This window comes from Parus major, chromosome 26 (genome assembly GCF_001522545.3).
Source record: "Parus major isolate Abel chromosome 26, Parus_major1.1, whole genome shotgun sequence".
In the NCBI taxonomy this organism is placed as follows: Eukaryota; Metazoa; Chordata; class Aves; order Passeriformes; family Paridae; genus Parus; species Parus major.
Genome location: NC_031795.1, coordinates 6,359,959 through 6,387,942, shown reverse-complemented (window position 1 = coordinate 6,387,942; position 27,984 = coordinate 6,359,959). Strand labels below are relative to the sequence as shown.

General features: G+C 50.8%; 3 protein-coding genes across 7 annotated transcripts; 1 reads left to right on the top strand and 2 right to left on the bottom strand.

Annotated features, from left to right (window-relative positions):
- The first annotated feature begins 940 nt into the window (after positions 1–940).
- RHOC (ras homolog family member C) lies at positions 941–8,630 on the top strand. 3 transcript variants are annotated; one of them, XM_015650612.3, is made up of 6 exons: positions 941–1,412; positions 1,730–1,824; positions 6,760–6,917; positions 7,157–7,277; positions 7,579–7,709; positions 7,844–8,630. In XM_015650612.3, the coding sequence occupies exons 2-6, from the start codon at positions 1,818–1,820 to the stop codon at positions 8,015–8,017; spliced, it is 591 nt and encodes a 196-aa protein (XP_015506098.1). In that variant the 5' UTR covers positions 941–1,412; positions 1,730–1,817; the 3' UTR covers positions 8,018–8,630. The 3 variants fall into 3 exon arrangements, with proteins under 3 accessions (XP_015506098.1, XP_015506097.1, XP_015506099.1); XM_015650611.3 differs by lacking the exon at positions 1,730–1,824 and having other exon boundaries at positions 965–1,412; XM_015650613.3 differs by lacking the exon at positions 1,730–1,824 and having other exon boundaries at positions 1,120–1,218.
- A 334-nt stretch (positions 8,631–8,964) lies between these two features.
- Positions 8,965–16,840, bottom strand: MOV10 (Mov10 RISC complex RNA helicase). 3 transcript variants are annotated; one of them, XM_015650598.2, is made up of 22 exons: positions 15,162–16,840; positions 14,413–14,506; positions 14,184–14,317; positions 13,866–14,104; positions 13,555–13,795; positions 13,244–13,366; positions 13,000–13,153; positions 12,760–12,914; positions 12,463–12,639; positions 12,239–12,386; positions 11,987–12,148; positions 11,789–11,892; positions 11,460–11,557; positions 11,260–11,379; positions 11,069–11,171; positions 10,762–10,885; positions 10,491–10,682; positions 10,276–10,350; positions 10,070–10,195; positions 9,820–9,908; positions 9,606–9,725; positions 8,965–9,446 (listed from the first exon to the last, which is right to left on the bottom strand). In XM_015650598.2, exons 1-21 carry the CDS (start codon positions 15,293–15,295, stop codon positions 9,611–9,613), a joined length of 2,907 nt encoding a protein of 968 aa, XP_015506084.1. In that variant the 5' UTR covers positions 15,296–16,840; the 3' UTR covers positions 8,965–9,446; positions 9,606–9,610. The 3 variants fall into 3 exon arrangements, with proteins under 3 accessions (XP_015506084.1, XP_015506085.1, XP_015506086.1); XM_015650599.2 differs by having other exon boundaries at positions 8,965–9,411; XM_015650600.2 differs by lacking the exons at positions 8,965–9,446; positions 9,606–9,725; positions 9,820–9,908 and having other exon boundaries at positions 10,078–10,195; positions 10,276–10,346.
- Positions 16,841–17,124: 284 nt separating this feature from the next.
- CAPZA1 (capping actin protein of muscle Z-line subunit alpha 1) lies at positions 17,125–27,738 on the bottom strand. The gene is made up of 10 exons (XM_015650610.3): positions 27,612–27,738; positions 23,492–23,555; positions 23,192–23,243; positions 22,305–22,368; positions 20,820–21,026; positions 20,369–20,448; positions 19,879–19,957; positions 19,315–19,386; positions 18,672–18,734; positions 17,125–18,107 (listed from the first exon to the last, which is right to left on the bottom strand). Exons 1-10 carry the CDS (start codon positions 27,648–27,650, stop codon positions 17,967–17,969), a joined length of 861 nt encoding a protein of 286 aa, XP_015506096.1. The 5' UTR covers positions 27,651–27,738; the 3' UTR covers positions 17,125–17,966.
- Between the last annotated feature and the right edge of the window lie 246 nt (positions 27,739–27,984).

Genomic DNA, 27,984 nt, shown 5'->3' with positions numbered 1-27,984 from the left:
GGGATACCGGTGGGGAGGGGGGGCAGAGCTGGGATCTGGAGGAACTGAGGTCTGGATTAGTGGTTGCGGTGGGGTCTAAGTTACTGGTGGAGTCCGGAGAAACAGGGCTTGGGGGAGCTGGGGTCAGGGTTTCCTTGTCGGGTTTGGAGGGACTGAGATCTGGGTTCCTATTGGGGTGTGGGGTTACTGGTTATGGGCTCAAAGGTGGGGTTACTGGGGTGTGGGGTCAGTGCAAGGGTGGGGAAATGGGGCATAGGGTGGGTGGCCCAGCCGGGCTGCTGGGTGGGGTGCAGTGGGACAGGGTGGGGTGGACGTGCCTGGGGTGGGGGTCCCTGGGTGTGGTGAGGGTGGGTCAGCTGCACTTCAGTTGATGCAGGTTGTCATCCCTTGAGGGTGGCCTTGGGCTGTGGGTCCCAAGTTGCCTGGTCTACCCAGGCAGTGTCTGACCTGGGATGGGAGCCTGGGGGCTGCTGCCCCATCCCACATCCATCCCCACAGCCCCCGCTCCAGCAGTGTCCCCATGTACAGCCTTGCTCATGGAGTGGCCGCTCTGTGTTTTCTTCAGAAAAAGGAAAAAAAGTTCTCTTTCTTTACTGCTGAGCTCATTCTTAAACATTTATATTAGGGGGGTTTGCGGGGAGGGGAAATAATTGTGTAATGTCTTAGGAGCAGGGGAGCATTCCAAAAGCATGACTGCGTGGCCTTTTCCAGCACTAGCAGTCTGGCAGCCAAGTCTCTCAGTGGCCGCCAACCTCCCTAAAGCCAGCCCCAGCCTCCCAACACCCCCGGGAGAACGGGACTGTGATCCCTGGCTTGCATCTGCGTGGAGTGGGCTGGGAGCAGGGGCTCGGCTGAGCCCCCTCAAGCTGATATCCCTGGGAAAGTGTTCCAGTGGGGAAACCGGACACTAGAGGCAGTGGTTTGGCTGGCTGCGTGTCATGGGGACCAGTCGCATTTTGTTTCTATTTTGCCAAGTGCTTTTGGTGTCCAAACAGTTTCAGTTTATGTCCAGCTCCTCCTCCTCAGCTCAGGTAGACACTGCATGAGATTTTATGGACTTCTGCTTGCATCCAGGTTCCTGACAGCTACAGCTTCTCCAGGGAAATATGTAAGTGAAAATAAGCCAAGTCACTATGTTCCTACAGGTTTTCAGGAGCGTTTAACCAGGCTCACCTCCCGACTTGCTGTTTGCACTGGAGAGGCGCACTGACATGAAAAGTAAGGAATTGTATTAGCAGATATTGATCGGCGCTGGGGCAGGCAGGCGTTGCACAAGTACAGGCACCTGCTGACATTGTGGCATGTTGTTTGGAGCTCTCAACAAGACATTTGCGCTACCGTGAGGCTGGGAAGGCTGTCACTACTGCAGGAGGTAAAATAAGAACATGGCATGATGTCCTTTGGAAAAGGAGGTAAGGGCAGGCAGCTTTTCCCACAATGCTCAAACACTTGTGGTTTGAGCTTTGTTTAGGCTTTCAAATTCTTCTGTTCCAAGTTTCTTTCTCTGTTTTGCTTGTGGATGTTTTTTGGGGGATTTAGCAATGAAAACGAGCCACCCTGGACACTTTGCTCCAGGTCTAGGTCTGGGAAGTTGCCCTTTTCCACTGGAGTGTGTGTTAAGCCCAGCCTGCCTGGTTGTGCACAAATATCTCCAAAACCATGGGAAAGGTCTAAACTTGAGCCCTGGGTTGAGCTCCTACTTTGACAATCATTTGTCATTTGGATATAGCAGGTCTGGAGGTCTGAGGAAGGTTTCAGGCAGCTCTCCGTGGTAAATACAGACATTTTCCTTGGTCTTTGCTTCTGGCAGCAGAGGGATGGCAGGTGAGCAGTGGGCAGTGGTGGTGTGGGTGGGCGTGGGTCAGCCCTGGGTGTCAGTGAGGATCTGCTGGCCAGGGCTGAGGGCTGCTCTGTGCTGCACAAACTGCACAGCTCGGCCAGCCTGGGGGCTGGATGAGCATGAAATTACAGATGCTGCTTTGCCAGAGCCAGCGCCACTTGGATGGTCTTGCTGCAATCCCAAGCTCTGCCCTGCCCTTTGTATTTCCCCTCAGCACAGCTGTTTGCTTCCAGCCCTTTTTGGAAATGTTTTCTGCCATTCAGCCTTAATGATTCCATGATTCTGTAGTAAGAGTCCCTCCTGTGCTTGTCCTGTACTACCTTGGCCATGGCTTAGGTATGTCAGCAAATGAAATTCCCCTCAGTGGACATTCCTGTGGGGTTTAATTTGGAAGTTTCCTTACTTTATCATTGTACCAGTGAGTCCAAACTGCTGAAACTATTTCTGTAGTGGAACTGCCCCACAGCACTGGGGGTATCCCTGTGGGCAGTGTCCCTGCCAAGGGGCTGCTCCCAGCACAGCTCTTTGCCCTCTTTGACTCAGAGCTGTGCCTCTGGCCAGGGCTGTGATCCCTGGTGTGACTGGTCTGACTGGGGTGGGGCCGTCAGCAGTGCTTGGGAATTTCTGCTTTGGAACAAAACCCCTCTGTTACCTCTAGGAAGTTGAGTCTGGCCAAGGAGGTTCATTGAAAGATTCCTGCCCCTGGTTGGAGTCCTTCAAAGCACTGACATCTTTGTCTGCTATTCCTGAGCCCCATAGCAGACACTGGATGATGGACACATCCTGCTGCTGGAGGAATTCCCCATATCCTGCTCAGCAGGAACTTCACATTTTGAGGCACAAGGCTGGGAGAGACCAGCAACACAAGGGCTGCCCTGGAGCCTGGCTGATTTTATGGTGATTTTATGGTGATTTTATGGTGTTAGCTTTAGAATAGTTGCTTGGAAAGTAGAACAGAGCAGTCTGGGGTCATGTTGCAGCTCTGTGGTGAGCTGAAGGAATGCCTGCTCAGGATTTGGCAGGTGCTGGCACAGATTAAACCCCCAGCAGCAGGTGCAGGGATGGGCACCGGAGCCCTGAGGGGGCTGGCAGTGGGAAGTGCTGGCACACAGTTGCTGTTCCCTTTTGTTATCTCCATGGATGAGCAGGAGGCATCTCCAGCAGGGCCCTGCGAGTGCTGCTCACACCCCAGAGCTGCCAGTTTGGATTGCCAGTGTGGGCTGGGCAGTGTTGGCTGTAATTTTGGTGGTTGGCACTTGGCAGAGTTTAAAATCCCAATTTACATGTCTGTTGTGAATGACTGTGTGCTTTTAATCATTTGGCCTGATGGCAGTTGTGGAAAAGCTGTCTTCAGATTATCATAGAATCCCAAAATGGTTTGGGTTGGAAGGGACCTTAAAGCTCATCTTGTTCCACCCCCTGCCCTGGGCAGGGACACCTTCTGCTCTTCCAGGTTGCTCCAAGCTCTGTCCAACCTGGCCTTGGACACTTCCAAAGATGGGGCAGCCACAGCTGCTCTGGGCAGCCTGTGCCAGGGCCTCACCATCCTCTCAGGGAAGTATTTCTTCTGGAAGGGGCTCTGAGGTCTCCCCAGAGCCTTCTCTTCTCCAGGTTGAACACCCCCAGGTCTCCCAGGCTGGCTCCAGAGCACAGGGACTCCAGCTCCATGGTCTTGCTGCAGCAGCTCTGTGTTTTCCCTGTGCTGGAGCCCCAGGGCTGGAGGCAGCTCTGCAGGTGGGGTCTCACCTGAGTGGGGCAGGGAATCCCCCCCTCATCTGCTGCCCACGCTGGGGGATCAGCCCTGCACACCCAGGCATTTCTGGGCTGCCAGTGAGCACTACTGTGTCATATTGAGCTTTTTATCACCAGCACCCCCGCGTCCTTCCTGCCAGGACTGCTCTCTCTTAATTCTTCAGCATTTGTACTTGGGATTGCCCTGTTTGTCTCCATGAAATCGTCTTCATGTTTTCCACTTTTTATCTGCTCATAATCTGGCGACAGTGCAAAGACCTTTGCATCAGAATCCTCATCCCAGGGACTGGCCTCATCCTGCTGAGCAACAGAGCATCCACTGGCAAAGCAGCTCATCTCTCCTAGAGCAGAGAGCTGCTGGCATCGCTGCTGTGCCAGCTGCTGGCTGCAGGGCATGGATGGGGGCACCCAGCTGACCCCTGGGGCTCACACCTCTTCCAGCCTCCTTGCCCTGCTCGCCTTTGCACACCAGCTCTGGATTAGTAATGGGCTATTTCTGGATGGCTCTCCTGAGTAATGGAATGAGTTGTGCTGAGAGTTTGGGTGGGGACAGTGCCTCTGCCCTCTGAGTCACCGCTCAGCATCACGCTGGACTTGGGAGCTGCTGGGGCCCGGAGCCAGCCCAGGTCAGGGAGGACATTGGAGGCCGTGGGAAGGAGCTCGGGGTGCTCTGTGCTCGGTCTGGGGCATCTGCTGTCCCCTCACAGGGTGGTGTGTAGGCAGGAGCAGCGTCTGCAGGCTGGGTGGGAGCAGATCCTGGTGTCCATCTGGGGGTGGGTGTTTGTGTCCTTGCTGCTCCTTACAATGCAGATGTTCTCATCTATGTGGTGCTGTGGGTTAGATATTGGCACGGCCCAAACTGCCTTTCTTCTTGGAGATACGGAACCACAAGGTGTATCATGTTTTGCTGTGGGCAATGAAGCTTTGTGTCCAAGTAAACAGGCTTTTTTCTCCTAAGCCCTCCTTTTTCTGTGCTGTGGACATGCTGCTGGACGAGCCTTTGGTCAGACAAGAAGGATGGTTTGCAACAAGGGTTGGATTTGTGCATCTTGGAGGTCTTTTCCAGCCTTAATGATTCTGTGGCACTGTGGGTTTGCCTGGCCCAGCTGGTACAGGCAGGAGCAACAGGACATGAGGAATAGGGACAGCAGCTTTTCCCATTCCATGCTCAGCACTTGCCTCCCTAAAAAGTGCCCCTGGTCCCTAAAAGGGGCCCTTTGGAGTACTTTTTTTTTTTTTCTCTGACTTCAGTGTTGCACAAATGTGCTCACCTTCCTGTAGACATGCTGCTCCACTGGGATGTGTGCCTGCCACCAAGGATCTCAGCTGAGGAACTTCACATCCTCCCGGATGCAGCCCTTGATTGTCACTCTTCTCACCTTACAAGTGCCAGCTTTCTATTTTTATTAACAGCTCCAGAGCACTCAGCAGCCATGAACCATTCCTGCCTCAGCTTGTGAACCAAAGTGCTTGGAACCTACAAAGATCCATGACTAAGCAGGGTCTGGTCTGGGGATGGGTGAAAACTCCGTCTCTTTTGCCCAAACCATTGTGGAGTTTGATTTGTGAAACGTCTGCGGGGTTTGTGTGACGGGTGCCGTCGATGAGACAAGTAGGTCTGCAGCCTGCCTTTGGAATGTGAATCAGCCATTCAGGCTCATTTCTTAATCCTTCCCTTGCAGCTAATTATGATGCAGCCAGACTCCTGTTTTACCCTTTTTCTCCCTTTTCTGTTGGCACAGGACTCACCCTGTGCTGGGATCACTGGGGCAGGGACACATTCCTGGCTTTTGTTAAGGCTCGGTGTGAATGCCCTGGCAAAAGGCCAGACTTGTGATATTCTGGCCTTCCCAAGGTGATCCCAGTAATCCTGGAGTGATCCCAGCATGATCCACTCCCACTGCTCACAGCTCAGTGTACCAAGATTGATGTGTGTGTTCTCCCCACAAGGTTATTTCCTGTGACCCTTCCCCAGGCTCCCAGCTGCTGCCTGGGCACTGGCTTTGGAGAGGGATGGGGCAGAGAGGGAAAGCATGGAACATCCCTGCCTTCACAGAGGTTTCCTGGTCACCTGTAATTTCCCCCAGAGCAGTGTGAATTTTCAGGGATCAAAGCCTGAAGTGTCAGCCTGCATCACTCCAGGATCTCTGCAGGGACAGGGAGCTGGTGATGTGCTGAAGGCATGGAAGGAGTGGGTCAGGATCTTTGGACTGGGACTCTGGGGATGGAAAAGAGATTTTGGTCACAAGGTTGGGGAGGAATGTGATCCCACTCTGGCTGATTTTCTCATGCCTCATTCAGATGCTGTGCCAGGCATTTTGTAGCATTGTCCTGGCCCGTTCCCAGGCTCAGCCATAAACCCCTTTTGAAAGTGAGGGATGCAAAGGCATAGTTTTCCTTGCAGAACTGCATCCTTTTCCCCTGGGGCAGAAAGCCTCCCTGCTTTAGTTGTGGGCTTTCAGCTCAGTGTGCTGAGTGATGACTGGCAGCTTCTCCCGCTGCCACTGCCAGCCTTGGCTCTCTTGGTTCTGTGGCAAAGGCTCTTTTTTCAGACAGGCTGGGATGGGGCCAGCCAGGTGCCAGGTGCCAGTCACAGAGGTCCTGCTTGCCCAGACCCCCAAGAGCTTGGCTTGGCGTGTTCCAGCTGCTGATCAGATTTTTTGGGGTCTGGTGAGCGTGCTGTGGTGAAACCCGGAGCAGTTTCTGCCCTGAAGAATTTATAATTTAAAATAAACCCAGCATGTGCATGGGTTTATTTTAAATAAACTGAGGTTGTCTGAAGTCCTGGTTACCTGGGTGATAGCACAGCAAAGCCAGGGAGAGTTGGATATCTGGGGAAGGCACTCCCATGAGGTCCCTGCGTGTGGCCACCAGCACTGCCCACATCTGGGACAGTTCTCCCAGCCACAGTAGCAGTGCTGGGTGTAAAAGGTTCCAGTTGGGCTGGTTCTTGTGGTGCCCATGAGCTGGTGTGTGTGGTAGCTGGAGGGTGTCTGGCAAAGGGCTGGGGGAGCCTCTGTCCTGTCTATCACGGCTGCTCACAGCAGGATGTGCCCCAGGTGCTGGTGTCTGCTATCCCCCAGGCTGCTGTGCACGGGAACTGGGGGGCCCAGGAGCATGAACTGCCCATGCTCCTCTGTCCTGCTCACCTGCTCGTGTCCCCACAGCGATGGCAGCCATCAGGAAGAAGCTGGTGATCGTGGGAGACGGTGCCTGCGGAAAGACGTGTCTGCTGATCGTGTTCAGCAAGGACCAGTTCCCCGAGGTGTACGTGCCCACCGTGTTTGAGAACTACATTGCTGACATCGAGGTGGATGGGAAGCAGGTGAGGGCCACTGCCACTCCCAGCCCCTTGCTGTGTGTCTGTGCTGGCAGTGCCACTGCCCAGTGCTGCTCTAGGGTTGCTCTGTGTGCTCGGAGGCACCTGCAGCCCCACGGCTCCCGCATTTCCAGGTCACACTGAACCTGCCCCGCTTTGAGGAAGAGCACAACTGTACCTGAGGAAGATAAATCTGTCACTCCTGGCCTGCAGAGCCACTGAGCCATGTCCTTCTCCCTTGTCAGGTTGAGCTGGCCCTGTGGGACACAGCAGGACAGGAGGACTATGACAGGCTGCGGCCCCTCTCGTACCCAGACACAGATGTAATCCTCATGTGCTTTTCCATCGACAGCCCGGACAGCCTCGGTAGGGACCGGGGGTTGAGGGGGGACCTGGGGCTCCCACAGGGCTCGGTGCTGCTACTGAACCCCCTGGGGTCAGGGAAGCCCCTGTGCTGCCCCCTGAGGATGCCAGAGCCTTCCCTTCATCCCCTGACTTCGTGTGCACTTGAGGAAATGCTGGGAACTTGGGCAGAGATGGTGGGAGAGGAGGATGCTGTGAGGGAGCTCTCCCTGCTCCAACAGGAAAAGCTTGGGGCTGGTTTCTGTGAGGAGGCTGTGCGGTAGCAGCCCTTCAGCTCCTAAGATTCCACGTGTGCTTGTTGTAGAGAACATCCCTGAGAAGTGGACGCCAGAGGTGAAGCACTTCTGCCCCAATGTGCCCATCATCCTGGTGGGGAACAAGAAGGACCTGCGGAACGATGAGCACACGCGGCGGGAGCTGGCCAAGATGAAGCAGGTGAGGACAGTCCTGGGTCCCCCAGCCAGCAGGGCACCTCTGCCACGCCAGATCCCGTCGGGAGGGGCTGGATGCCCCAGGGGCAGTTGCTGTTGTTGGCAATGTTTCCAAACGCTGTTTTTACTGCTTCCTAGGAGCCGGTGAAGCCGGAGGAGGGGAGGGACATGGCCAACAGGATCAATGCCTTTGGCTACCTGGAGTGCTCGGCCAAGACGAAGGAAGGGGTGCGGGAGGTGTTTGAGATGGCCACCCGTGCTGGCCTGCAGGTCAGGAAGAACAAGAAGCGCAGAGGCTGCCCGCTGCTGTGAGCGGCCCCAGCTGGCACCGGGGTGCCCTGCCCGGGGAGGGGGTGCTGGCACACAGCCCACGCAGCACCTCGTGGTGCCACTCCGTGCCCTGAACCCTTTGCACCAGAGCTGCCACCCACGCCCGCAGGGTGTCCCTGTGACATTCCGGGGCCAGGAGGGGCCAGTGCCTTCAGAACCTGCTGTTCTCCACGGGCCGGGCGTTTGTCGCTCCCCGTGTCGCCCTGGTTTGTGCTGAGCTCCCTGGTTTTGCCTTTCCCACGGGCATGGCCGTGGTGTTGCTCTCCTTCCCCAGCTCGGGGCAGGTGGCACAGAAGCAGGAGGTGCCAGTCACAGCTCCCGTGTGGGCTGTGCCAGGCCCGTGGTGTGCTTTGCCTGCTGTCCTTGGCTGTGCAGGCAGCACCCAGCGGCGTTACAGACTCGCCTGGGCAGCTTTAGCCCTGGCTGGGAGCAGTGCTGGGCTCAGCTGCTGCCAGGAGCTCTGCTCCCAGGACGTGTGCCCAGCTCTGCCGGTATCGCCTTCCAGTCTGCCTCGGTGGTGGACTTGGCAGCAGTGAACAGAGCTGCATAACTGGGAGAATAAATGCAAACCAGTATTTTAGTAATGGTAACTTTGCTTGTGTGGTGTTCTTCTGGCTCTCCTTTGTGTCCCTCGCTGCTCCAGGCTCCTTGTGCTGCAGGGTGAGGATTTGCCTGCCCCCAGCCCCTCTTGCTTCAGCTGCTGGTGGAGGATCAGGGCTCAGTAGCCTGAGCTTGCCAAAGAGCCAGGAAGCAGTTTACATGGGAGGGGCCAGGCAGGAGCTCCCCAGCTGTACCCAGTCCCTGCTGATGGGCATTGCCAGCACTGCTGGAGCCATCCTGCATCTGGAGCAGGGCAGGGCTGCAGGGAGCCTGATGCTGCTCCAAAGCCCTGTCTGTGGAAGCAAGGCTCACCTAGGACTCAACAATACTCTGTTTTTCTCTAAACATTTATTCCAGGGAAATAGAGTGCCTGCACAGCCTAAGGCCAGGCCCAGTGGAGAGCTGAGCCAGCCCATCCCAGGCCAGGCCTTCCCCAGTCACCCATCACAGCAGCTGTGTACCCAGTGATGCTCTTTGGAGGCCAGAGTCTCCAGGCTTAAGCCTTTCACTGAATGGTGAGACTAGCCACAGAGAATTGCTCTGCCACAAACATGATTAAAATGGAGACTTGTCCCAGTCTGATGCTGGTGTGGGCTTCGTGGCTGGCAGCAAAGCCTGGCAACACCTTCTGGTCCGGAGGATTCAGTCCCATCTCCTCAGGGGCGCATGGAGCACCCTGAGACTGAGACAGAAAGAGCAGGAGGTGCTGCAGGCCAGGGACAGGCTGAGGGGGATGGAGCTTCTTGGGGCTTCTCTTCCCTTCACCGGTGCGTTTTCTGCAGAGAAACCTCATGGCAGAGCTGGCCCCTGACTTCAAGATGGAGACATGCAAGACCTCAGCAGAAACCTCTTGTAAGCCCTGTTGCAATTGGGGCAGGAGAAGCCTCCCAGTGCCCCAGCTGGAACTCTGGCCATGCTGCTGCTCCAGGATGCTGTTGGGGCCCCACTGGCAGTGCCCAGCTCTGCTCACCTGCACTAAGCACTGAGCTGCAGCATGTGGAGGTTGTCGGCGATTGTGTCCTCAGCTGTGCTCTCAGGCTCGTAGGGGTATCCTGTGTAGGCTCCCTCGTCCTTGCAGTACCTGAGGAACCTGCAGGTGCAGAGGGAGGGCAGCGTGGGCTGTGCTGCAGGGGAGGGCAGGAGCTGGTGAGCACTGTCTGTGCCAGGGGCCAGGAGCAGCTCACCTGTGCCAGTGGGGGTCCTTGCTGAGAACGACCGGATTACCCACCACGATCAGCAGAGCCTTGGCCCTGGTGATGGCCACATTAAGCCTCTGAAGAGGACAAGCAAGAGGGCTTTACCTGGCTGCAACACCTCTCATCGTCTCGCAGCCCCATCTGGGTGCAGGCACTGAGCACGCTCCACCTGCCTATGAGAACCAGAGGGGAGAAGGGGATGCCAAGGAAGAAAGGTCTGCCTGGGGCAAGGCAGTACCTTGGGGTTCTTGAGGAAGCCCAGCCTGAAGGTCTGGTCGAACTGGAGGTACGTGCTGCAGCTGCGCACGGTGGAGATGAGGATCACGTGCCGCTCCTGGCCCTGGAACTCTTCCACAGAGCCCACCTGGGACAGGGACAGCAGGTGAGGGGCCAGGAGCACCCCTGGGCTGGGGCTGGCAGGGCATGCTCCTCTCTCCTCCATACCTTCAGTTGCCTGATGTCCGGCAGCTTCTGCAGATCGGGATCCAGGGATGTGATGGCTTTCCGGATCTTCTCTACCTGAGTGGAGGCATGTGACAAAATCCAGCCCCCACAGGGCCATCCTTGTGCCAGCCCTGGGGCTGCCCATCCATCCCAGTGTTCCCTGTCCCTTGGGGAGGCCTCTGCCTATGTCCTGCCCGCAGAGCTGTGTCCCTCACCTGCTTCCTGTAGGGAGAAATGATGCCGATCTCCTTGGGGGACACGGAGGGGCAGCTTCCCTTGCCCTGGCTCTGCAGCAGCTTCTTGAGGTAGTGGACCAGGACCTCAATTTCAGCCGTGTTGAAGAATGAGGGGCTTTTGGCCTCTCTCTGGTCTTCCCCGCAAACCCCATGGAAGATGATTGGGAAGCCCTGGGGATGGAGAACATTTGGCTCTGCTCTGCCTGTGCCTCAGGGATCCCCCTGGGTCACTCCCTTCTGCATCCCTCACTTTTTTGGGAAGCTCCTCCCAGGTACAAAACAGATTCTGGACGTCAAGCCTGTCGCTCTTGCACACCTTCAGCTCGTTCTCGTAGAAGAGCTCATTTGGGATCCTGAGAATGGCCTCGTGGGACCTGGCAGAGGCAGGACAGTGCCCAGGGTGGGTCCAGAACCCTCTCGGGCACTGTGCCCCCAGGACAGCAGGTGCACTCCCACCTCCCACACCAGCTGGGGCACGAAGAGGCTCTGGGGGACAGATCCTGGAGATGCCAATCCCTGCCTGGCTCAATCCCTCCCTGCACCATCCCTGTCCCCACCTGTAGTTCCAGAGCAGCTTAGTGATGAACTGTGGATTGTATCCTCCACTCGACTTCTTGTACAGGGGATTGTGCAGCATCAGCCTCTCCAGCAGTGAGGTGCCTGTGCCCAGTGACATCCTGTGGCTCCCCACAAGGCCACTGAGCCCCTGTGGGGTACCTGCAGCACTCCCAGCCCCCTCCCTACTCACCCAAACCATGCTGGATAGCCAGTGGTGAGGTCAGGACAGGGCCCAGCTGCTGGGGGTCTCCTGCCAGCACCAGCTGCCCCCCATTGGGGTTGGTCTCCTGGTCCATGGGAGCCAGGAGTCCTGGGAACAGGGAGAGCTCAGTGGGGGATGGAAGGACCCCAGGCCATGCCAGAGATGCTGGTCCTTGGGACAGCACTCACCCGCAATGGCAACCAGGCTCTCCGGCTCTACCGCGTGGCCACACTCATCAATGAAGACGTGGGAGAAAAACCCAGGGGGGAAGTTGGCTGACACCAGCCTGGAGGAGAGATGGAATGAGGGTGTCTCAGCATCCTGCCCCACCTGGCCATCCTTTTTTTCCTACCCTTCATCCTTATTCTCCCACAGAGGAGGGATTTCACCCCCTGTTGCCTGCCCTCGTCCAGCCCCTCCCTGCTGAATTCCAGAGGGATTGCCTTCACAGCCTGCCTGCAAGGCAGCCCTGGGTCCACCTGCCACAGATGCTGGGGACAGTCCCAGCTCCTCTGACCTTCCTGCTGTCACCAGTGTGGTGATGATAATCCGGTACTGCCTCAGGCTCTCCTTGCTTGGGTACACGTAGCTGCTCTGCTCATCATCCCAGTTGCAGCAGGGCTGGAGCACAGGCATTGGATGAGGTCCCACTGTCCCGGGGGATGCCAGCCCAGGTGTGCTGTCAGGATTTCAGGGTGCAGGGGCAGGGACCTACCATGATATCGGTGGGTACTTCCCTGGGGCTCCTGGAGCTGGCGATGAGCCTGTAGACATTCTCAGGGGCAATGTCCTTGATGAGGCACTGGCACAGCAGGTCTGTGGCACTGTTGGAGGGGGCACAGGCCAAGATACGGGCATCCTTGAAGCAAGTCCACACCTGGGTGGGAGGAGGAGGCAACAGCATTGAGCCCCACACACAAGAGTGGGAAGCAACGCTCAGGGTTGGATTTGGGCACCTACCACTCACCTGCTTGATGGCCTCTACCATAGTGACCGTCTTGCCAGTGCCAGGGGGGCCAAAGATCAGGTACGGGGCTGGCCGGGACATCCCTGTCACAATGTGGCTCACGGCTTTGCACTGCTCCTCGTTGGTCTCCAGCTTGCGGTTAAACCACCTGTGGGAGCAGAGCTGCTGGAGCACCATCACCTCCGTCCCTCAGAGCCTCCCACCCTGCACAGCTGGGGACTCACCGGGGCTGGAAGGGGCCTGGGAAGAGGGACTTGTGGCAGGAGGCAGAGGGGAAGAGGAGGCTGAACAAGCCACGGCGCACGGCCAGGACTGCAGCCCGATGCTGGACCTGCAGTGGCAGCCGGTTGAAGGTGAAGGTCACATCGAACTTCAGGTTGTTCACAAACTTCTTCTGCAGCCTGGGAAGGAATGGTGTGAGCAGAGCACGGGGCACTCTTCCATGTCCTCCTGGCCCTTTCCAACCCGCTCCTGGCCTTTGGCATCTCTGAGAAAGGCTGCTGGGACCAGACATCACTCACTTGGAGGAGAAGCCCAGCCTGACCTTCTCCAGTTCCACGCTGTGCACGTAGCCCTTGTACTGGACGAGTGGGGAGTGGTCCCGCTCGCTGCTCAGGTGGGCAAAGAGGTGGTCCCCTCTCAGCAGGGATGGGCGGTTCTCAGCCACGCCAGGCACCTGTGCCAAAGGGCCAGTGTGATGCCAGGCACTCTGGGAGTGCCAGTGTTGTGCCAGCACCCCTCATCCCTCACCCCCTACACACATTGAGAACCAGCAGAGCCCTCTCCTGCACCATGGTCACATCCTGCATGTCGTAGCGCCGGATGTCCACCTCCATCTGGATCTCCTCCAGGTGCAGCAGCAGCTGGAATTTCTGTTGGTAGTTGTCAGCCTGCAGAGGTGCTTCCAGCAGCAAGCTGTGGAAGGGCAGCAGCTGTGTCAGTGTCCCAGGGATAGCTTGGCACTCAAGGAACACCTCAGCATCGCTCTCAGCCCTCGGCACTCACCGCATGGCAGCCCAGCTGGAGCTGGCACTGGTGTTGGGTCCAAGCAGAATCGTGTCCTTGAGGCTCTTTGGGTACTGGTAGGTACCCAGAGGGATTTCCCTCTCCAGTTTGTTTTTCAGGGAGCTGGGTAGAGGGGACAGCAGTGCTGCAGGGACTACAAAATTGTCCCCTACCCCACTGTCACCAGCCATTGCACAGGGCTGAAGATCTGTCCTGTGGTGCCAGACAGTCAAGGAGCTGAACCTTGTCCTGGCTGGAGAACAGGCTGGGTCCTTCTGCTCAGGATGGCAGCAGGTGACTTCACCACATACCTGTCAGGGGGGATGCCATCCTCAGTGATGACTGTGACAAAGCGCTGGAGGCTGGCCTCGTAAGGCTGGAAAGGTGCCGAGGGTCCCAGCTCCTTGGCTAGCTGGCTCTCGGCGATGGCAGCAATGTAACGTGAGATGCTGAAGGGCTGGTCTGGCTCCTTGGTGAACTCGAAGAACACCACAGCGTTGAAGTGCCCATTGCAGGTGGTGAGGCACCGCACCTGGATGGGGTATGTGGCACCTGCGGGGTGAAGAGGTGAGATGGGGTCCTGCATCCTCTCTGCCAGGCAGGGTGTGGGATGGGACCCTACCTGGGTGTAACAGCAGGGACTGGCCCTGCACTGCCCCTTGCTCGTCGGTGAAGGAGAGCTCCTGGGACTGCTGGCGTGACTGGAAGCGCTGCAGTGTCACCACCTCCGTCCCACGGTTGTGCACCAGGACAGTGACTGTCCGGGGCTCACCCGGCACCACTGGGAAGCGAATATTCCCATTGCCCTGGTCACAGTCTGAGGCGATCTCCACCCCGTGCTTCCCACGAATGAGCTCAGCCCTGCGGGGAGGGAGGGTCAGGCTTTCCCAGGCGGGGTGAGGGAGCCAGGGGCTGTGCCAAGGGGTGCTGCCGATCCTACCACTGCTTGCCATAGATCGGGGGCGTTTGTGGAGTGGAGCTGAGCTGCTGTCCTGAGGCAGACTTGGACATGGATGTCCGTGCATTCACTCTGGGTCTCCGGTACTGGTCTGCCACCACCACACACCTCTTCACCTGCAAGGAGCAGCCGGAATCATCGTGGCCCCGGGATCCTGCAGGGGGCTCCTGAGGAGCCAGTCCTGGTGGCCACTGCCCCAGCATGAACTCACCTTGAACTTCACCACCTCCCCTCGCACCTGAACCTGATGGGCTGCCTTCAGTGCGTACAAGATGCAGGAAAAGCCGGGTGTCTTTGCCTCAGTCCTGTGGAGACAAGGGAGAGGTTTGTGTGGGAGACTGGCTCAGCTGCCACAGGCACGGGCAGCTGAGGTGAGGCACGTAGGAAGATGAAGCAGGACACTGAGGCTGCAGTGAGGGAGTTCTCAGCAGGCCCTTTCTGCTCCAGAAGAGGAAGAAGGACTTGGGCTTCCCACTGGCCTGTGCAAATCTTACATCCCTGCTGGCTGCTCCAGCAATTCCGTGCTGTGCCATCGCTCCAGCTGTGCCACAGCCGTTCCAGCTGTCTCACTGCCTGGCCCTGACAGCCGGTCCCCTCGGGGGCTGAGCTGGCACAGGCACTGTGCTCCCAGAAGTGGTGACTCCCCATGTTCCTCCTCCCAGTCCCACCAGTGCACCGAGCCCTGGCTTTCCCAAGGATTAACAGTGGTGATATTGCACAAGGGCCAGAGCGACTGGTGTCAGCAGGGTGAGGCTGGAGAGGGAGTACGGTGGGCAGTGGGTGTCCAAGGCCATCCCCAGGCAGCTGCTGGGGGCCCGTGGAGCTGGGGATCATCCCAGCAGGGCTTTGGTGAGACAGACGAGCTTGGGGACCCCAGTGATGCTGCTGGCCCGGCGCTGGGGATGCTGGCCAAGGGTCTGGCCCAGGGGATGCTGCCCGGGTCTGGCTGAGGGCTCTTACCTGCCCCGGAACTCCTGGTTGTAGATGGTCCGCAGCGTTTCCCGCAGGCTCACCTGCTCCCGGCCCGTGTCCTGCAGGAACTGCACAAACTGATGTCCCCAAAGCCTGGCCTCTGCCATGCTGAACTGCGGCATGCTTGAGCCCAGCTGAGCCGAGATGGTGCCGTGTCGAGGAGTGCCAGATCAATCCAGGCTGGGCTGGGCTGGGCTGGGCTGGACTGACCCCGGGCTGGTGGCGCAGGGAGAAACGAAAGCGAAAGGAGCTGAGCAGTGCAGACCTGCCTGCCCGGATCGAGGAGCTGGCAGCTGGACAGCAGAGCCTGCTGTAGAGAAGGCTGGTGGGGGAGAAGGGCCAGGAGGCAGGAAGGGAACGAGTCCGCCTAAAGGATGATTAGCTAAAGATTTGGAGAAGGACAAAGAGATAGAAACGCTCTTAAGGCTGGAACCCTGGCGGTGAACTGCTTCCAGTATAGCCAAGGAGCTGGAGAAGGCTAGCCTTGAGGCAGATAAAAGCTGTGCTGTGTGCAGTCTTATCTTGGGCCCTACTTCAGCTTCACATTCCTGGAATTGCTGCAGCGATTTCCTGGATGTGTCCAGGGCCGCAGCCCACAGCACCTGAGGCTCACACAACCTTTCATCTCCCTGGGTGCTGCTGCAGGGACGACCCTCTTAACAAACTGTCCTTGAGTAGCTCCTCGCACAGCACTGTGCAAACCTCCAAAAAGCCCTGCTTTGTCTTGTGTAGGACACAACCAGGAGTGTCTGAGGTAAACGTTACAGCAAGACCCTGAGGATGAGTGGAATTACCTCCTTGCTGCCTTTTTTCCAGGGTGAGGAGTTGCTTTAAAGCTCTGTGATTGTTTTTATTTTAATTTGGAAGCTCAGCTCTTCAGTTGCCATGTCTGTATACCAGGGTGGGAGCATCACCCATGGGTTTGGAGTGATACAAACGCTGCCTTTCTTGCGGAACTGCTAAGGTTAGAAAAGAGCTTTGAGATCATTGAAGTCCAGCCATGAACCCAGCACCACTAAACCATATCCTCAAGGGCCACATTCACGTTTTTGAACAGTTTCAGGGACGGTGACTCCACCACTTCCAAGCCTTCAGGAATTAACAGGAGTGAGACCAGGAAAGAACAGACACAAATGGCTTTAAACAAACACTGGTGTATTTGCACTAGACTAGTTGATACAGATGCCTGAGGGATGAACTGTCAGTCTCAGCAGCAAATACAAATACATTTTATTTAGATAAAACTCACAAAGCATAGACACTTATTTTGTGGTGTTGCTGTGCAAAACCTGACGTGTAATGCACAGGCAACCCCACCCCTCTCTTCCCAAGCCTTTTTTTCCTTTGTGTATTTAAAAACAAGAACACAGGAGTCAGTTTAAAAACCAGAACCTGCAAGGCGCCCAGTGATAACCAAGTGCAAACAAAGCAGAGAGTTCCCCAAAGGAGGTTCACTTTCTAGTGAATCCACGTTCCAAGATCTGAGAAATGGGTATCTCTTCATCCTGCCCTTCAGAGAAACTGTTATGACTGCTATTTTGATATTAGAGGGGCAAAATAGTAAAGCAGAACAAGCATGTAGAAGAGATTCATCCAAAATCCCCTCTAAGCATGACAAGAAACTGTTGCCCTGAAAATTAAGCCTTCTTAAAAGCCCTTGTTTTCATAGTTTTAATTACTTTCCCATGAAAATCCTGTAAACATAAGTTGTTTATCACATTCCTTCTAAGAAACGTCTTTTGATGGACGTTTCGCATGACCAGTGTGCTTGGGAAGGTGATAACTTAATTATCCAATCCCTGGTCATTGCTGAGAATCTATAAATGCTGGAGTCAGAGAATAAAGTCATGGGTTTTTGTTCTGACACTGAGAGTGGTCATGTGAATCATTTTGTGTCCTTTAGCGACAACTGTCCACAACTGAGACAAATGGAAAGGATTTTTTCTTTCACTTTGGTGCAAGTTTATTTATTTTGTACACTATTCATCCATACACCTGTGATACAAATCTATGAGCCTGCCACAAAGCATTAAAGCACAACATACCTACTATTCTGTAGACATTTGCATTTTTAATCACCATCCAGCCCTTGTGGATCAGCAGTGACTCATCTTGTAGTTCTGTAAAAATGCAGATGTCTGGTAACCGTACGGACACGAGGGAGGGGAGAACAAAGATGTTCACTTTTAGGGAACATGGCTCAAACCTTCAGATTAAAAAAAAAAAAAGTTACATCCCTGGAAGAGCTAGGTCAGTAGGGAATTCTGTAAAGGATCCTGTAAACTCATTTTCTCATTTCCTTAGATTCTAAAATCTAACCCTGCAGGCATCTGCTTTGTGGAGGTTGGGAATAAGGACACACAAGGACTCACTGTCTTACACTTACTGTGTCTTGCAGCGCCGTGAGCTCTTGGCAGGTTTGACAAACTTACTGGATACCTGGAGTGCTGGATACAGGTGAAGGGAACGCTCTGCACCTTCTCCTGGGGTAATAATAGGGCTTTTCCAGCTAGGAAGTTTTCCAGCCAGTGACTGAAAACAGCCATATTTCTGAGCCATGAATGGCTGAATTTAAATGACCTATTAAATGCAGCTACAACAGGAAGTTTATGTGGCAGGAAACACAAAACACAAAGACATCTATTTGTTCCATGGTTCCCTCTCAGGCTAGAAAACCTGTTAACTTTGAAAGCCCTAAAAAAATGCTGCTCTGGTTTAGAAACCATCTACTTGGCATAGGACCACATTTGTTTTTTTGCACACGAATGTTTCATCCACCTCCTTGTTTCTGCATTAAGCATTCTGCATTTCTTTGCCAATCTTGTAGCTGAGGATTTTGTTCCAGTCAATCTTGGTGCGGGTGACGGGGAGCTGCCGGCGTAAGGCTTTGAAAGTGGTGTCTGACATAGTCTGGTAGTTTTCACTGATTGCTGTCTGCAAGGGCAAGCAGGTTTGGTTAGGGCACTCATAAAACACTGTGAGAAAGCTCAACTCTGTGTTAAAGCCACAAACTCCTTTCTATAAGGTGTAAGGCATACTATTACCTAAATTAATAATGCAGTCATCAGTGTGTGTGCAAGTCAAAGGCTTTCTATTCACCTCCCCTGTATTGCAGCAGCATCCCCTTACGTCTTTCACTGACTTATCTCTTTCCAATCTCCTTGCACACAGGCTGGGACAAGGTAAAAGCTGTTGCACAAATTTCCTCCTCAGTATTTTTAACTGTCACAGAGGAAGATACATCTATACTCTAGGTATCATTTGTAACCCTTAGGAAAAAACATACAGCAAGACTGATAGTTACTTACAACACAGCTTTGTAACTTTACAGCTTTATAACTATATTGTTTAAACAAATACTACTGCCCTTTTCTTAGTAATTCTTACAGTCAACACCAGATGCAGCCAGGAACACAAAGGTCAGTTTTCCATGTTTTCATTAACTGCAAATGAAGACTGATATGATTCTGTGGTTTACTTAACTACCACTGATCTTACCTGGTACTCGTTTTCTGCATTTTCTATGATCTTAATAAACTCCTTAGCAGTTTGGACATCACTCTGCAAAGGAGAAAAAAAAAACAACAAAAAGTTTGTATGTTTAAGAGCAACTTACATAAGCTACACAGTAGATTTCTCCTCAAATGATAGGCTGAGTACAGATAAAGTGGGAAACACCATCAGCTTGTGCCTCATGGTTGTAGTTTGGCTCCTTTCACTTACTACATACTGGGTAGGGCTTGTGCTCCAAACTGGAACAGGGCTGCACCCTAGTGAGCAAAAAGGAAGTGGACCTTCATGGTAAAATGAGTCACTTTGCAGATGTTCCTTCCTGTACCATACTAGAGGGTTTCTTAATTTCCCTTCGTGTATGTCTCTTACTGTTCCTTTCCCTTGCACAGAGATAGAAAAGCATATTCTGTCCTCTTTAACCCCAGCTTCCAAGAGAAGCTTTCTAGTAGAGACTTTCCAATGAGATTGAATTTTATGCAATTGTGAATCTGGACTCTGAACACCACACTGACTGTTCACCCTGAAATTACTTAAAAGTCAAGAGAATGCAGTCATAGCAGTGCATGCTTCATGAGCTGTTTAAGGAATAAAACCACTGCTTATCTTAAAGATCTTTTAGCATACTTACTGACACCTGTACAGAGTCCTGAATGTCTTTGTGGCTAACCAGCTGGACGTTGCCATCTTCATAGTAATGGACCTGGACAAAAAGACAGAATGCAGGTTTTATCACAACCACTCACTCCACAATTCCTGAGCCCAAAAATGCTACTAAAATGGCACAACAGAGCTTCATGCCAGTCTTCTCTGCTTACATGGAGACTAAAAATAGGCTGGATTTTCTAAAAGGTTTCATTGTCAAGACTGTTCAAGATTATGTTGATCAGTAAACACCTAGAGCTAAGAGCAATTATAGAAGACTCAAGGCAGAGGTTTTAGCCCTATAAAGTGAAGCAAAGAGGAGGCCTATAGGGTAATGCTACACAATAAACCACAGGCCAGATGTGATTCCTGAAATACTAGGATAATCAATAGAATCAATAATGAAGTTCTTGAATTCTTTAGTTTAATAACATCCTGACTTGAGAAGGACATCCCTGCTGCATTTCAGCATCTCATTCTGAGCCAAATGCGTTTGTGTAAGAGATGCACAATGCAGCTTTTCCTGTTACTGCCAGGAAAAAGAACTCACCTGGATTTTGAGCACTGCAGCCACTTGAGCTGTTGGTGGTGTGATGGTAAACTTCCATTCTGATCTCCAACGCCCATTCCTAAAAACAATCAAAGCATGAAAAACTATTTCCAAAAAGCTCTAACAGCAAAAAGATCCAAATTAATGAGCAAGTTGTTTCTGACGTTGTCTTATCACCAATACCATATAGCATTTAGTGCTTTAGATGGCATGGAGTTAAATTTCTGCAGCCCAGCTGAACATAATGCAGCTGCAGAAGCTCCAGAGATGGAAAGGAGAATTTACCCAGCTCTGCTACTGCCTTTTCCTTTGGATAGGAAGAGTTTTGCTAAGTGCCAAGGGGGCTGCAAGGAAAACAGACTACAAAACAAAAAGAACTTCTTGGGAAGCCCAAAACTCCCTGTCCTTCAGACAGTGTCAGAGCTAGATGATGGTTTGGTTTGAGGAACCAGGCAAAGGAAGAAAACACACTAAGTTGAAATAGTCTTACCAGAAGTTTTTGGGCTGAAACTGGTGGCTCTCAATACAGGCAATAATTGTCTGCTGTCCATCTATAGATTTACCATAAACCTGTGTTTAGAAAAAGAGTTAAAAAGGCCCAAGAGCTAAGGAAAGCCATTCTTAATCTCTGTTCCTGGCAGCAGGAATGTGCTGTGGTGGGAACATGCACCAGGAGTTACACTGTCCATCCCCTCCCTGGAAGCCATTTTATTACTGGTAGGTGGGAAGGTGCTTGGCAGTCATGCCTATGAAAAGTTTAATTCATCTTTACCTCTGTGTCATACCAAGATAGTTGCACCCTCTTTGGAACATGTCATTCCAAAGTTAGCCAAAATGCTAGTGAGGATGGAGAATTCCAACAGCTCTGCCCAGCAGAGTCCACTCTAGGACTGAGTGACTCAGAGCAATACACTTTCAGGGTAACAAGATGGATACTCAACAGTGCAGAAGCCATTGGGGTAATGATCTTTGACGTAGGCTCTCAGTGCACTGTCACAGGCATCTCTCCACTGCTTTAGAGCTGATTCTGTGTCCTCGGGCTGGGGATCACTTGCTTCTTTCCTTAAGTGATCAAACTTAAAAGAAAGCTTGTTTCTTGGGTCTAAAAATCTGCCATTGCCCAGATCACCATGTTCAGTGATTAAGACCTGTAAAATAAATTGAAATGATGATACATTTAGGCTACTATAGCTGTGTTGTTTTGCAATTTCCCTACTTGCATATCAGTGTTACAATAGGTTCCTTCATTGAACTATAAGATCACATAAAGAAAATCAAGTATTTTCAGTAATAATTTAAATTAGTAGTTGTTGTGTGGCTGAAGGTAAGTCTGCTCTCCACAGTCTGCACTTAGACTTCTGTCCCAGAAAAAGCTGAACTATAATAATCTATTTATATTTGGCTTAAAATTGGGTATCCTTACAATAGAAGCAGGTTGCTTTGCCTTCAAAATTATTTTAGCTGTTTTCCTTCTTCCTTTCTAAAGGAAACAGAGACTTCTACTCTGGAATCTACCATTTATTGCCATGTTGCAATAGCACTACTGCTGTGCAAGAAAGGTACATAGATGTGACTACTTCTAAAATACACCAACTAAAGCAGACAGCAAAGCAGCATTGCACATTCCCTTCTTTCTTCTTTTTCACTTTAATTTTGTCTTCCCAAATATTGACTTTATTGGGGTGTGTTTATTCTTTTGCAGGTTGTACTGTAACTTTCTTATCAAATCTATTTCTTAATATATGCCTCCCATAAACATATCTGGGACACCAGAAAAGCTGGGTCAGAGCTTGGCTCAAAGAACAGAACAGATGGTTGTGCAGTTTTCTGGCTTCTCTATGACTTGCTGTTTGCTCTTAAAAAGAAATTTTAAAGAACCCTGAAATAACTTGTTTTGCTGGCATAGACTGGTTACCATTAGGTAAAATCACTACACCAAATCAATGATTTGGTACAAACAAAGATACAGTTTGTTTTTTAGGGTAGCTGGGGATGGATTAAAATTGTGGAAAATAAACCAAACTGTGAAGAATCTACTATCAATTGTCAGTAGGAACTGTAAGCAAGTAGCAACATGAGGATGTGTAAGTGAGCTTTAAAGAGACAGTAATCTTTAATCATTCATACATTTAAGTAAAATTCCAGTCACTTCAGCATGGAGCTTTAAGGAACTATGAATTGGATTTACTAAGTAGTACAACACAGAACTTGGAGAATATTTTGTTTATGCTTCGTTCTTATAGAAGAAAGTTTGTCAATGTAATGATGTGTGGGGGAAGGAGAAGGGGTGGTACCTTGTGAGCAGGACGAGTGAGTCAGCTGATGGTGATGTTGACTTGTGAGCCAACATCCTGACAAAACAGCATTTTTATTGCTTTTTCCCAGTGCAGTAATACAAACCTCAGGTGTACAAAGTTTGTTCTCACCTGGTCATCGTACCCTTCTATCTTCACCGGAGTGAACTGATCCATGTTGTACTGTGCAAACGCGCTGTTGAGGATCAAAAGAACACCAACTTCAGCTAGACATGCACATTTATTTTGACTCCAGTTCACTGTGTGATCATATTACAGCAAGCATCAACTTAATTGGGCAAATAATACACACAAGCACTGTTAAAGGATTTTCCAGTACCTTTTACTGTAGATAGCTATAAACCCCAGGTCTAAAAGCAGGTTTGTTCAGTGATGACCAGGAAAATACAGAGTTCAAAAGTAGAGCAGCAGGTAGCCTGGGGAAATGTGAGCAAGCCAAGGCAAAAGAGCAACACCCCAGCTACAATTTAGACAGCAGCAAGGTAAACAAATGAATAGAAGAATATTCACAACAATTTTCTTATGTAAAGACTTGCTGAGTGACACATCACCTAGCTTGAAATACATCTTAGCATCAAAAAGCTTGTATGTGCAATCTTTAAGTACCTTCTGATGAAGCTGGAAGTAAACAACAAATTTTGAAAACTTTTTCTTGAGGGCAGTTATTTTTCTAAATTTAGGCTATGGATTAATCAGTATTTCAGGCTTACTTTATTAATCAGATGGTTCAACATGATCACAAATTTCTGCTGCTGCAGAGTTAAACTGTTTGGCAGAGTGCCTTCCTGTCAGTTTTATACAGCACAAATTCCATTTTAGGGCTTTTAAAAAGAATTGTCCACACCTTTCATTATATATTTTGTTAGGTGGGGTAAGAACTTATAGAAGATTGCTCTGAATACAGCAAATGGTTTTCTTTGTCACAGAATGATGGGTATAAAGAAAACAAAAGTATCTCTGAAGGTAATTTGACTTGTGTTTGAAATCTTAGTACTTACTGTGCTGCTCCTTCCCTGAGAAGATTGTCATTGTTAAGCAATAACCGGACATCTGGAGAAGAAAGGGTTCAGGTGTGTTACTGGATTTTTTGATCAAATGTTTCTCTTTGTGCACTATATTTTCAACTGCAAACATTAAAATGATTAAATCGTTTCATTAAGCAGAAGTAGTCCAGAAGAACTGCATGCTTTCCCTAGCCACTTAATTTTAAAAGGAATATGGTGTGACACAGCCTTAGATTTTTATAATAGATAAAACATGAAGAAAACATCACAGATATTTTTTCCTTAATTGCTTACCATTGAATACTTCATTGAACTCTCCAGGGGGTGCATGAGTGATGAATTTTGCAGCTATACGCACCTACCACGAAGAGGAGAAGTAATTAAAGAAAAAGATAATTTACTGAGTTCACACATATTGAAGCAATTCACCAATAAAACCAGTTTTGAAGTGATTGTAAGGGGCAGATTTAGGGAGAGATCTAGGCATGCATTGTCAAGATAGAAATAGTCTTGTAAGACTGCTCAAAGCAAGGTCCCTTCCAACCCAAACCATTCTGGGATTCTATGAAGTGGAACTGTGATGATGAAGGCATCAATAACTGAAAAGGCCAACTTTCAATATCTAGAAACTCTGAATCTGGGAAAAAAAAAAACCTCATCTCTTCTAAAAATGTAATAAAACTGCAACGTGTTCTGAAATCTAATATACATGTCTTGCACTCTTAGAGTATAGGTGGTCCAGGTATTGATTCTATTGGAATTAGTAAGAGTTTATGGTTTTCATTATCAATTTTTTTATGGATTTTACAGGGCCAAAGGGAATAGAAAGATCTTGGAAGAAATGAAAGAGGAAATGTCACAAAATTAGACCTCTCCCTTAGAATAATAAAAATGTCCCATTTCCTCCGATAAGCCCAGCTGACTAAGCTGACCAATGAGCCTCTCTGGTCTAACATGACATTTATTGAAAGTGACTGCAGAGTTGCTCATTACAACACTGATTATTTTCTACTTTTCATTTTGAGCAGCAAAACAAAGAATTGTGTGTATATATATATATCCAACTGCTTCACCTGAGTTATCATCAGAGCTGGAAATAACTCACTTTCCTCAACAGTCTTCCCTGTTCTAATTAGAAACTGTTTGTATTGTTTGTCACATAATTATTTAAAGCAAGCCACGAAAGGGAATAAACACTTTTCCAAACTAAACGTAATTGCCTTATTCCAAAAGGATCAAGTAATAAGTCTGCCTTAACTGGACTGAGCTTCAGATAAAAAATAGACTGTGTTCCAAATTAGCAATGCTTTCAAAAAATAGCTATACATTCTTTGTGCCTGAAGTAATTAAGCAATACAAAGAAAACATTAAAAAGGTATGGTGCAGGACAGAACCATTTTCTCTTAATCTTCTGGTTTCAGGTTGGTAAGTAACAGCAATTCTAAAAATGGAGCTCTTAGATTGTTTGAAAAATGTCACTATTTAAAGAGCTGTAATTAGGACAGATTGCTGCCACAATATTGCCAAATTTCACTGTCAGAAATTTGTGCAGTGATGAAGAGAGCCTGGCAGTAGTTTAGAGAGACCCTGCTGCTCTATATCCTCAGTGGACTTTGCTCAGAGTCTGCTCCAAAAGGCTGAAAGATTTCTGACAGGACACCACACGCTTTTCTGAGCAAGTACAACTGCAAGCACAGTACAGAGCATCACTGTGAAACAGCTCTCTCACTAATGCCAGGATGCCTCACAGTGGGAGGACAGCACTGGAACACATCCTGCAAATTAACTCCCCAGATGAACAGATTCTCTTTTATAAGGTGCTTCAACATATGGCAAAAGAAGGCCTCTAAAAAGCTATAAAATTTAATATCTTATAAATTAATGCAATGATGTTGTGGCTGCAGAATGTGAAACCCTTACAAAAGGGGTCACTGTTTTAGTAGGCTGAACTTTAGATCAATGGATTCTCATAAGGAAATCCTTATGGGAAAAAGAAACAAACAGAAAAAAAAACCCTAAGTGTTATGTGTGAGAGATTTTTACAGTCTTCCACAAATTCTCTCACTTGGAAGGACGAACAAATTTAAATCAACACGGAAGGGCCTCTGCACTTCAATCAAATGTTGTTATAACACAGTTCTGAACAAAGCAAAGGCTGCAAGTGGAAAGTGTTCACTTGGATAATTATACCTTGCCCTGCTGCTCACAGACATATAAAATACAAAGCATTACAATCAAACTATTGAAATCAGGAGTGCAGGAAACAGGGAGTGTTTAATTTGAAACGTCAAGCACTTGAATGGTTGTTGGTTTTTCAGAGTTGTCAGGATGCTCCTCTGCAGAAACATCAAAATAGGACTTTCTGCAACCTGCCCCATTTCCTGGCCCACGGGGCCATTTCAGATGCCATTTCAGCTCTGAAACTTCAACTTCCTGCTTCTAAAATGGGGAAAGTGTCTGAGGGGAAGAGAAGCTGTGCAGCCATTAGTTTAAACTGGCAAAACAGCAGCAGAATGAACTTGAGCAAAACCGGGAGATTTCAGAGGAACTTAATCACAGAATCCCAGACTGGGAGGGTTGGAAGGGACCTTAAAGCCCATCCAGTCCCACTCCCTGCCATGGACAGGGACACCTTCCACCGTCCCAGGCTGCTCCAAGCCCTCTCCAGCCTGGCCTTGGACATTTCCAGGGGCAGCCCCAGCTGCTCTGGGCATCTGTGCCAGAGCCTGCCCACCCTCACAAGGAAGAATTCCTTCCCAAAATCCCATCTAATCCTGCCCTCTGGCAGTGGGAAGCCATTCCCCTTTGTCCTGTCACTCCAGGCCCTTGTTCCAAGTCCCTCCCCAGACCTCATGGAGCCCCTTTAGGTACTGGAAAGGGCTCTGAGCTGTCCCTGGAGCCTTCTCTTCTCCAGGTGAACACCTCCAGCTCTCCCAGCCTGTCTGAGAAATGAATCTCTTACCTAAAATACATCCATAGAGAATAAAGGAGTGAAGCTTGGAGGATGGAATGAATTAATTTTGTTGCCCAATTGATGTTTTTGGATCTTTTGCTTTAAAGTACTCAAAAACTCAGACTTAAAAAATTAACATATATAAAGTTCTAGATTCATCTGAAAAGTCATGAAATGGATACTACAGCAAATCTTTGCTGTATGTTTCTCTTTCAGATCCTCCCTTAAGGTTATCCTTCTCTGCCTGTGTGAGGCTTGAAGTTGGTTGAAATTGAATGTTCTAAAGGCCATATCAATTTAGCTCTGGAATACTTATTCCAGAAAACCTAAGTCACCTAAAATACTGACTAATGGATGAACTGCACCTATAAAGCTCTGCTTGTTTCACAAATGATGTCACTGAAATGAAGCTGAAATTGCAGTCTAAGGGAAAAATTAAGGCAACTTGTATGATCCTTGAAGATCCATGATCCTGAACAACTCCTCCAGAACCTTAAGAAACAAAGCAAACACTTTTATGATGTAAGGAAGAGTAACAGTGTATTTTTAAACTACCGTGTGTAAACAACAGTGTACTACCTGGCAGAGAACTTGCTGCCTGTAACTTTCCACATTCTGTCAGAAGAGGAACAAAGTGCTCATTACCCTTTCCTAAAATAATTATGGCTCTATCTGCTCCTGCTTAGTCCTTTCCATCCAATATGATCTGTAGAATCTAAATCAAACTTCCTGTCAGCAGCTGGGCTGAGCAGAAAATGCAATGACATGCAGAGGGTGTTTAAGAAGTGAAGAGCTTGCAAAGCACCTTATAGACATGCTGTTTACTTTCCTGATTTGGGAAAAGCAGCACAAAAAATACATTTTCACAAAATCATTTTGGTTGGGAAAGACCTTCAGGATCACCAAGTGATGAAGCTGTGACTGACCCCCACCCTGCCAACAAAACCAGAGCACTGGGTGCCACTGGATCCACTTCTTCCTTGGCCATGACCAGGGATGGGAATTCCAGCAGCAGCCACCCTCCCAATGTCTAATCGGCCTCTCTGATAAGAAACCCCTCCTGATCTCCAAACTAAACTTCCCCTGGTTTAGGTTGAGTCCATTTTCAAGCACAACGACTGGCAGAGACACTTCAGCTGCAGCGAGGCAGTGAGGAAATCGGAAGGCAGTGAGGAAATCGGAAGGCAGTGAGGAAATCGGAAGGCAGTGAGGAAATCGGAAGGCAGTGAGGAAATCCGAAGGCAGTGAGGAAATCCGAAGGCAAAGTGCTGCGCTGGTAAGGAACGGCCGGTCCTTCAGTCGGACGGCGGCGGCCCGGTGGTCTCGGGGACCCGCCCGCCCCGAGGCACCCGCAGGCCGGCACACCGGCACCAGGGAGTTTGCCCGCCAGTCCCCACCCACGCCTTCCCGGGGGCAGAGGCGCAGGCCCACAGCGGAGGGGCGGCCACCCCCTTCCTTTACCTTCTCCTCATCCGACACTCGCTCCTCCAGGTCCGCCATCTTGGCAGCTGTGTGCCCGGCCCCGCGCAGTGCATGTCGGGAGCGGCGGGCGGCGGGCGGACTGCGCTGCTGGCGCCATCTTAGCTGTGGGCAGACGCTGCGCGGCCGCCATCATAGAAACGGGTGGGTTCTCGCGGCACCGGCTGACAAAGGCGCCGCCTCCCAGAGCCGTCGGGGCTCCCGGTCATCGTGTGGGATATTCTCGGGCGGAGCAGCGGTGATGGACTCGATGAACTGGCTGCCTACGCTGGAGGAGCCTCGCCGTGGTCGTCCCGGCCCTGTCCCGGCGTTCCCCCGTGGGCTGAGACGGTCGGGTCTGTAGACCGGAAACGCG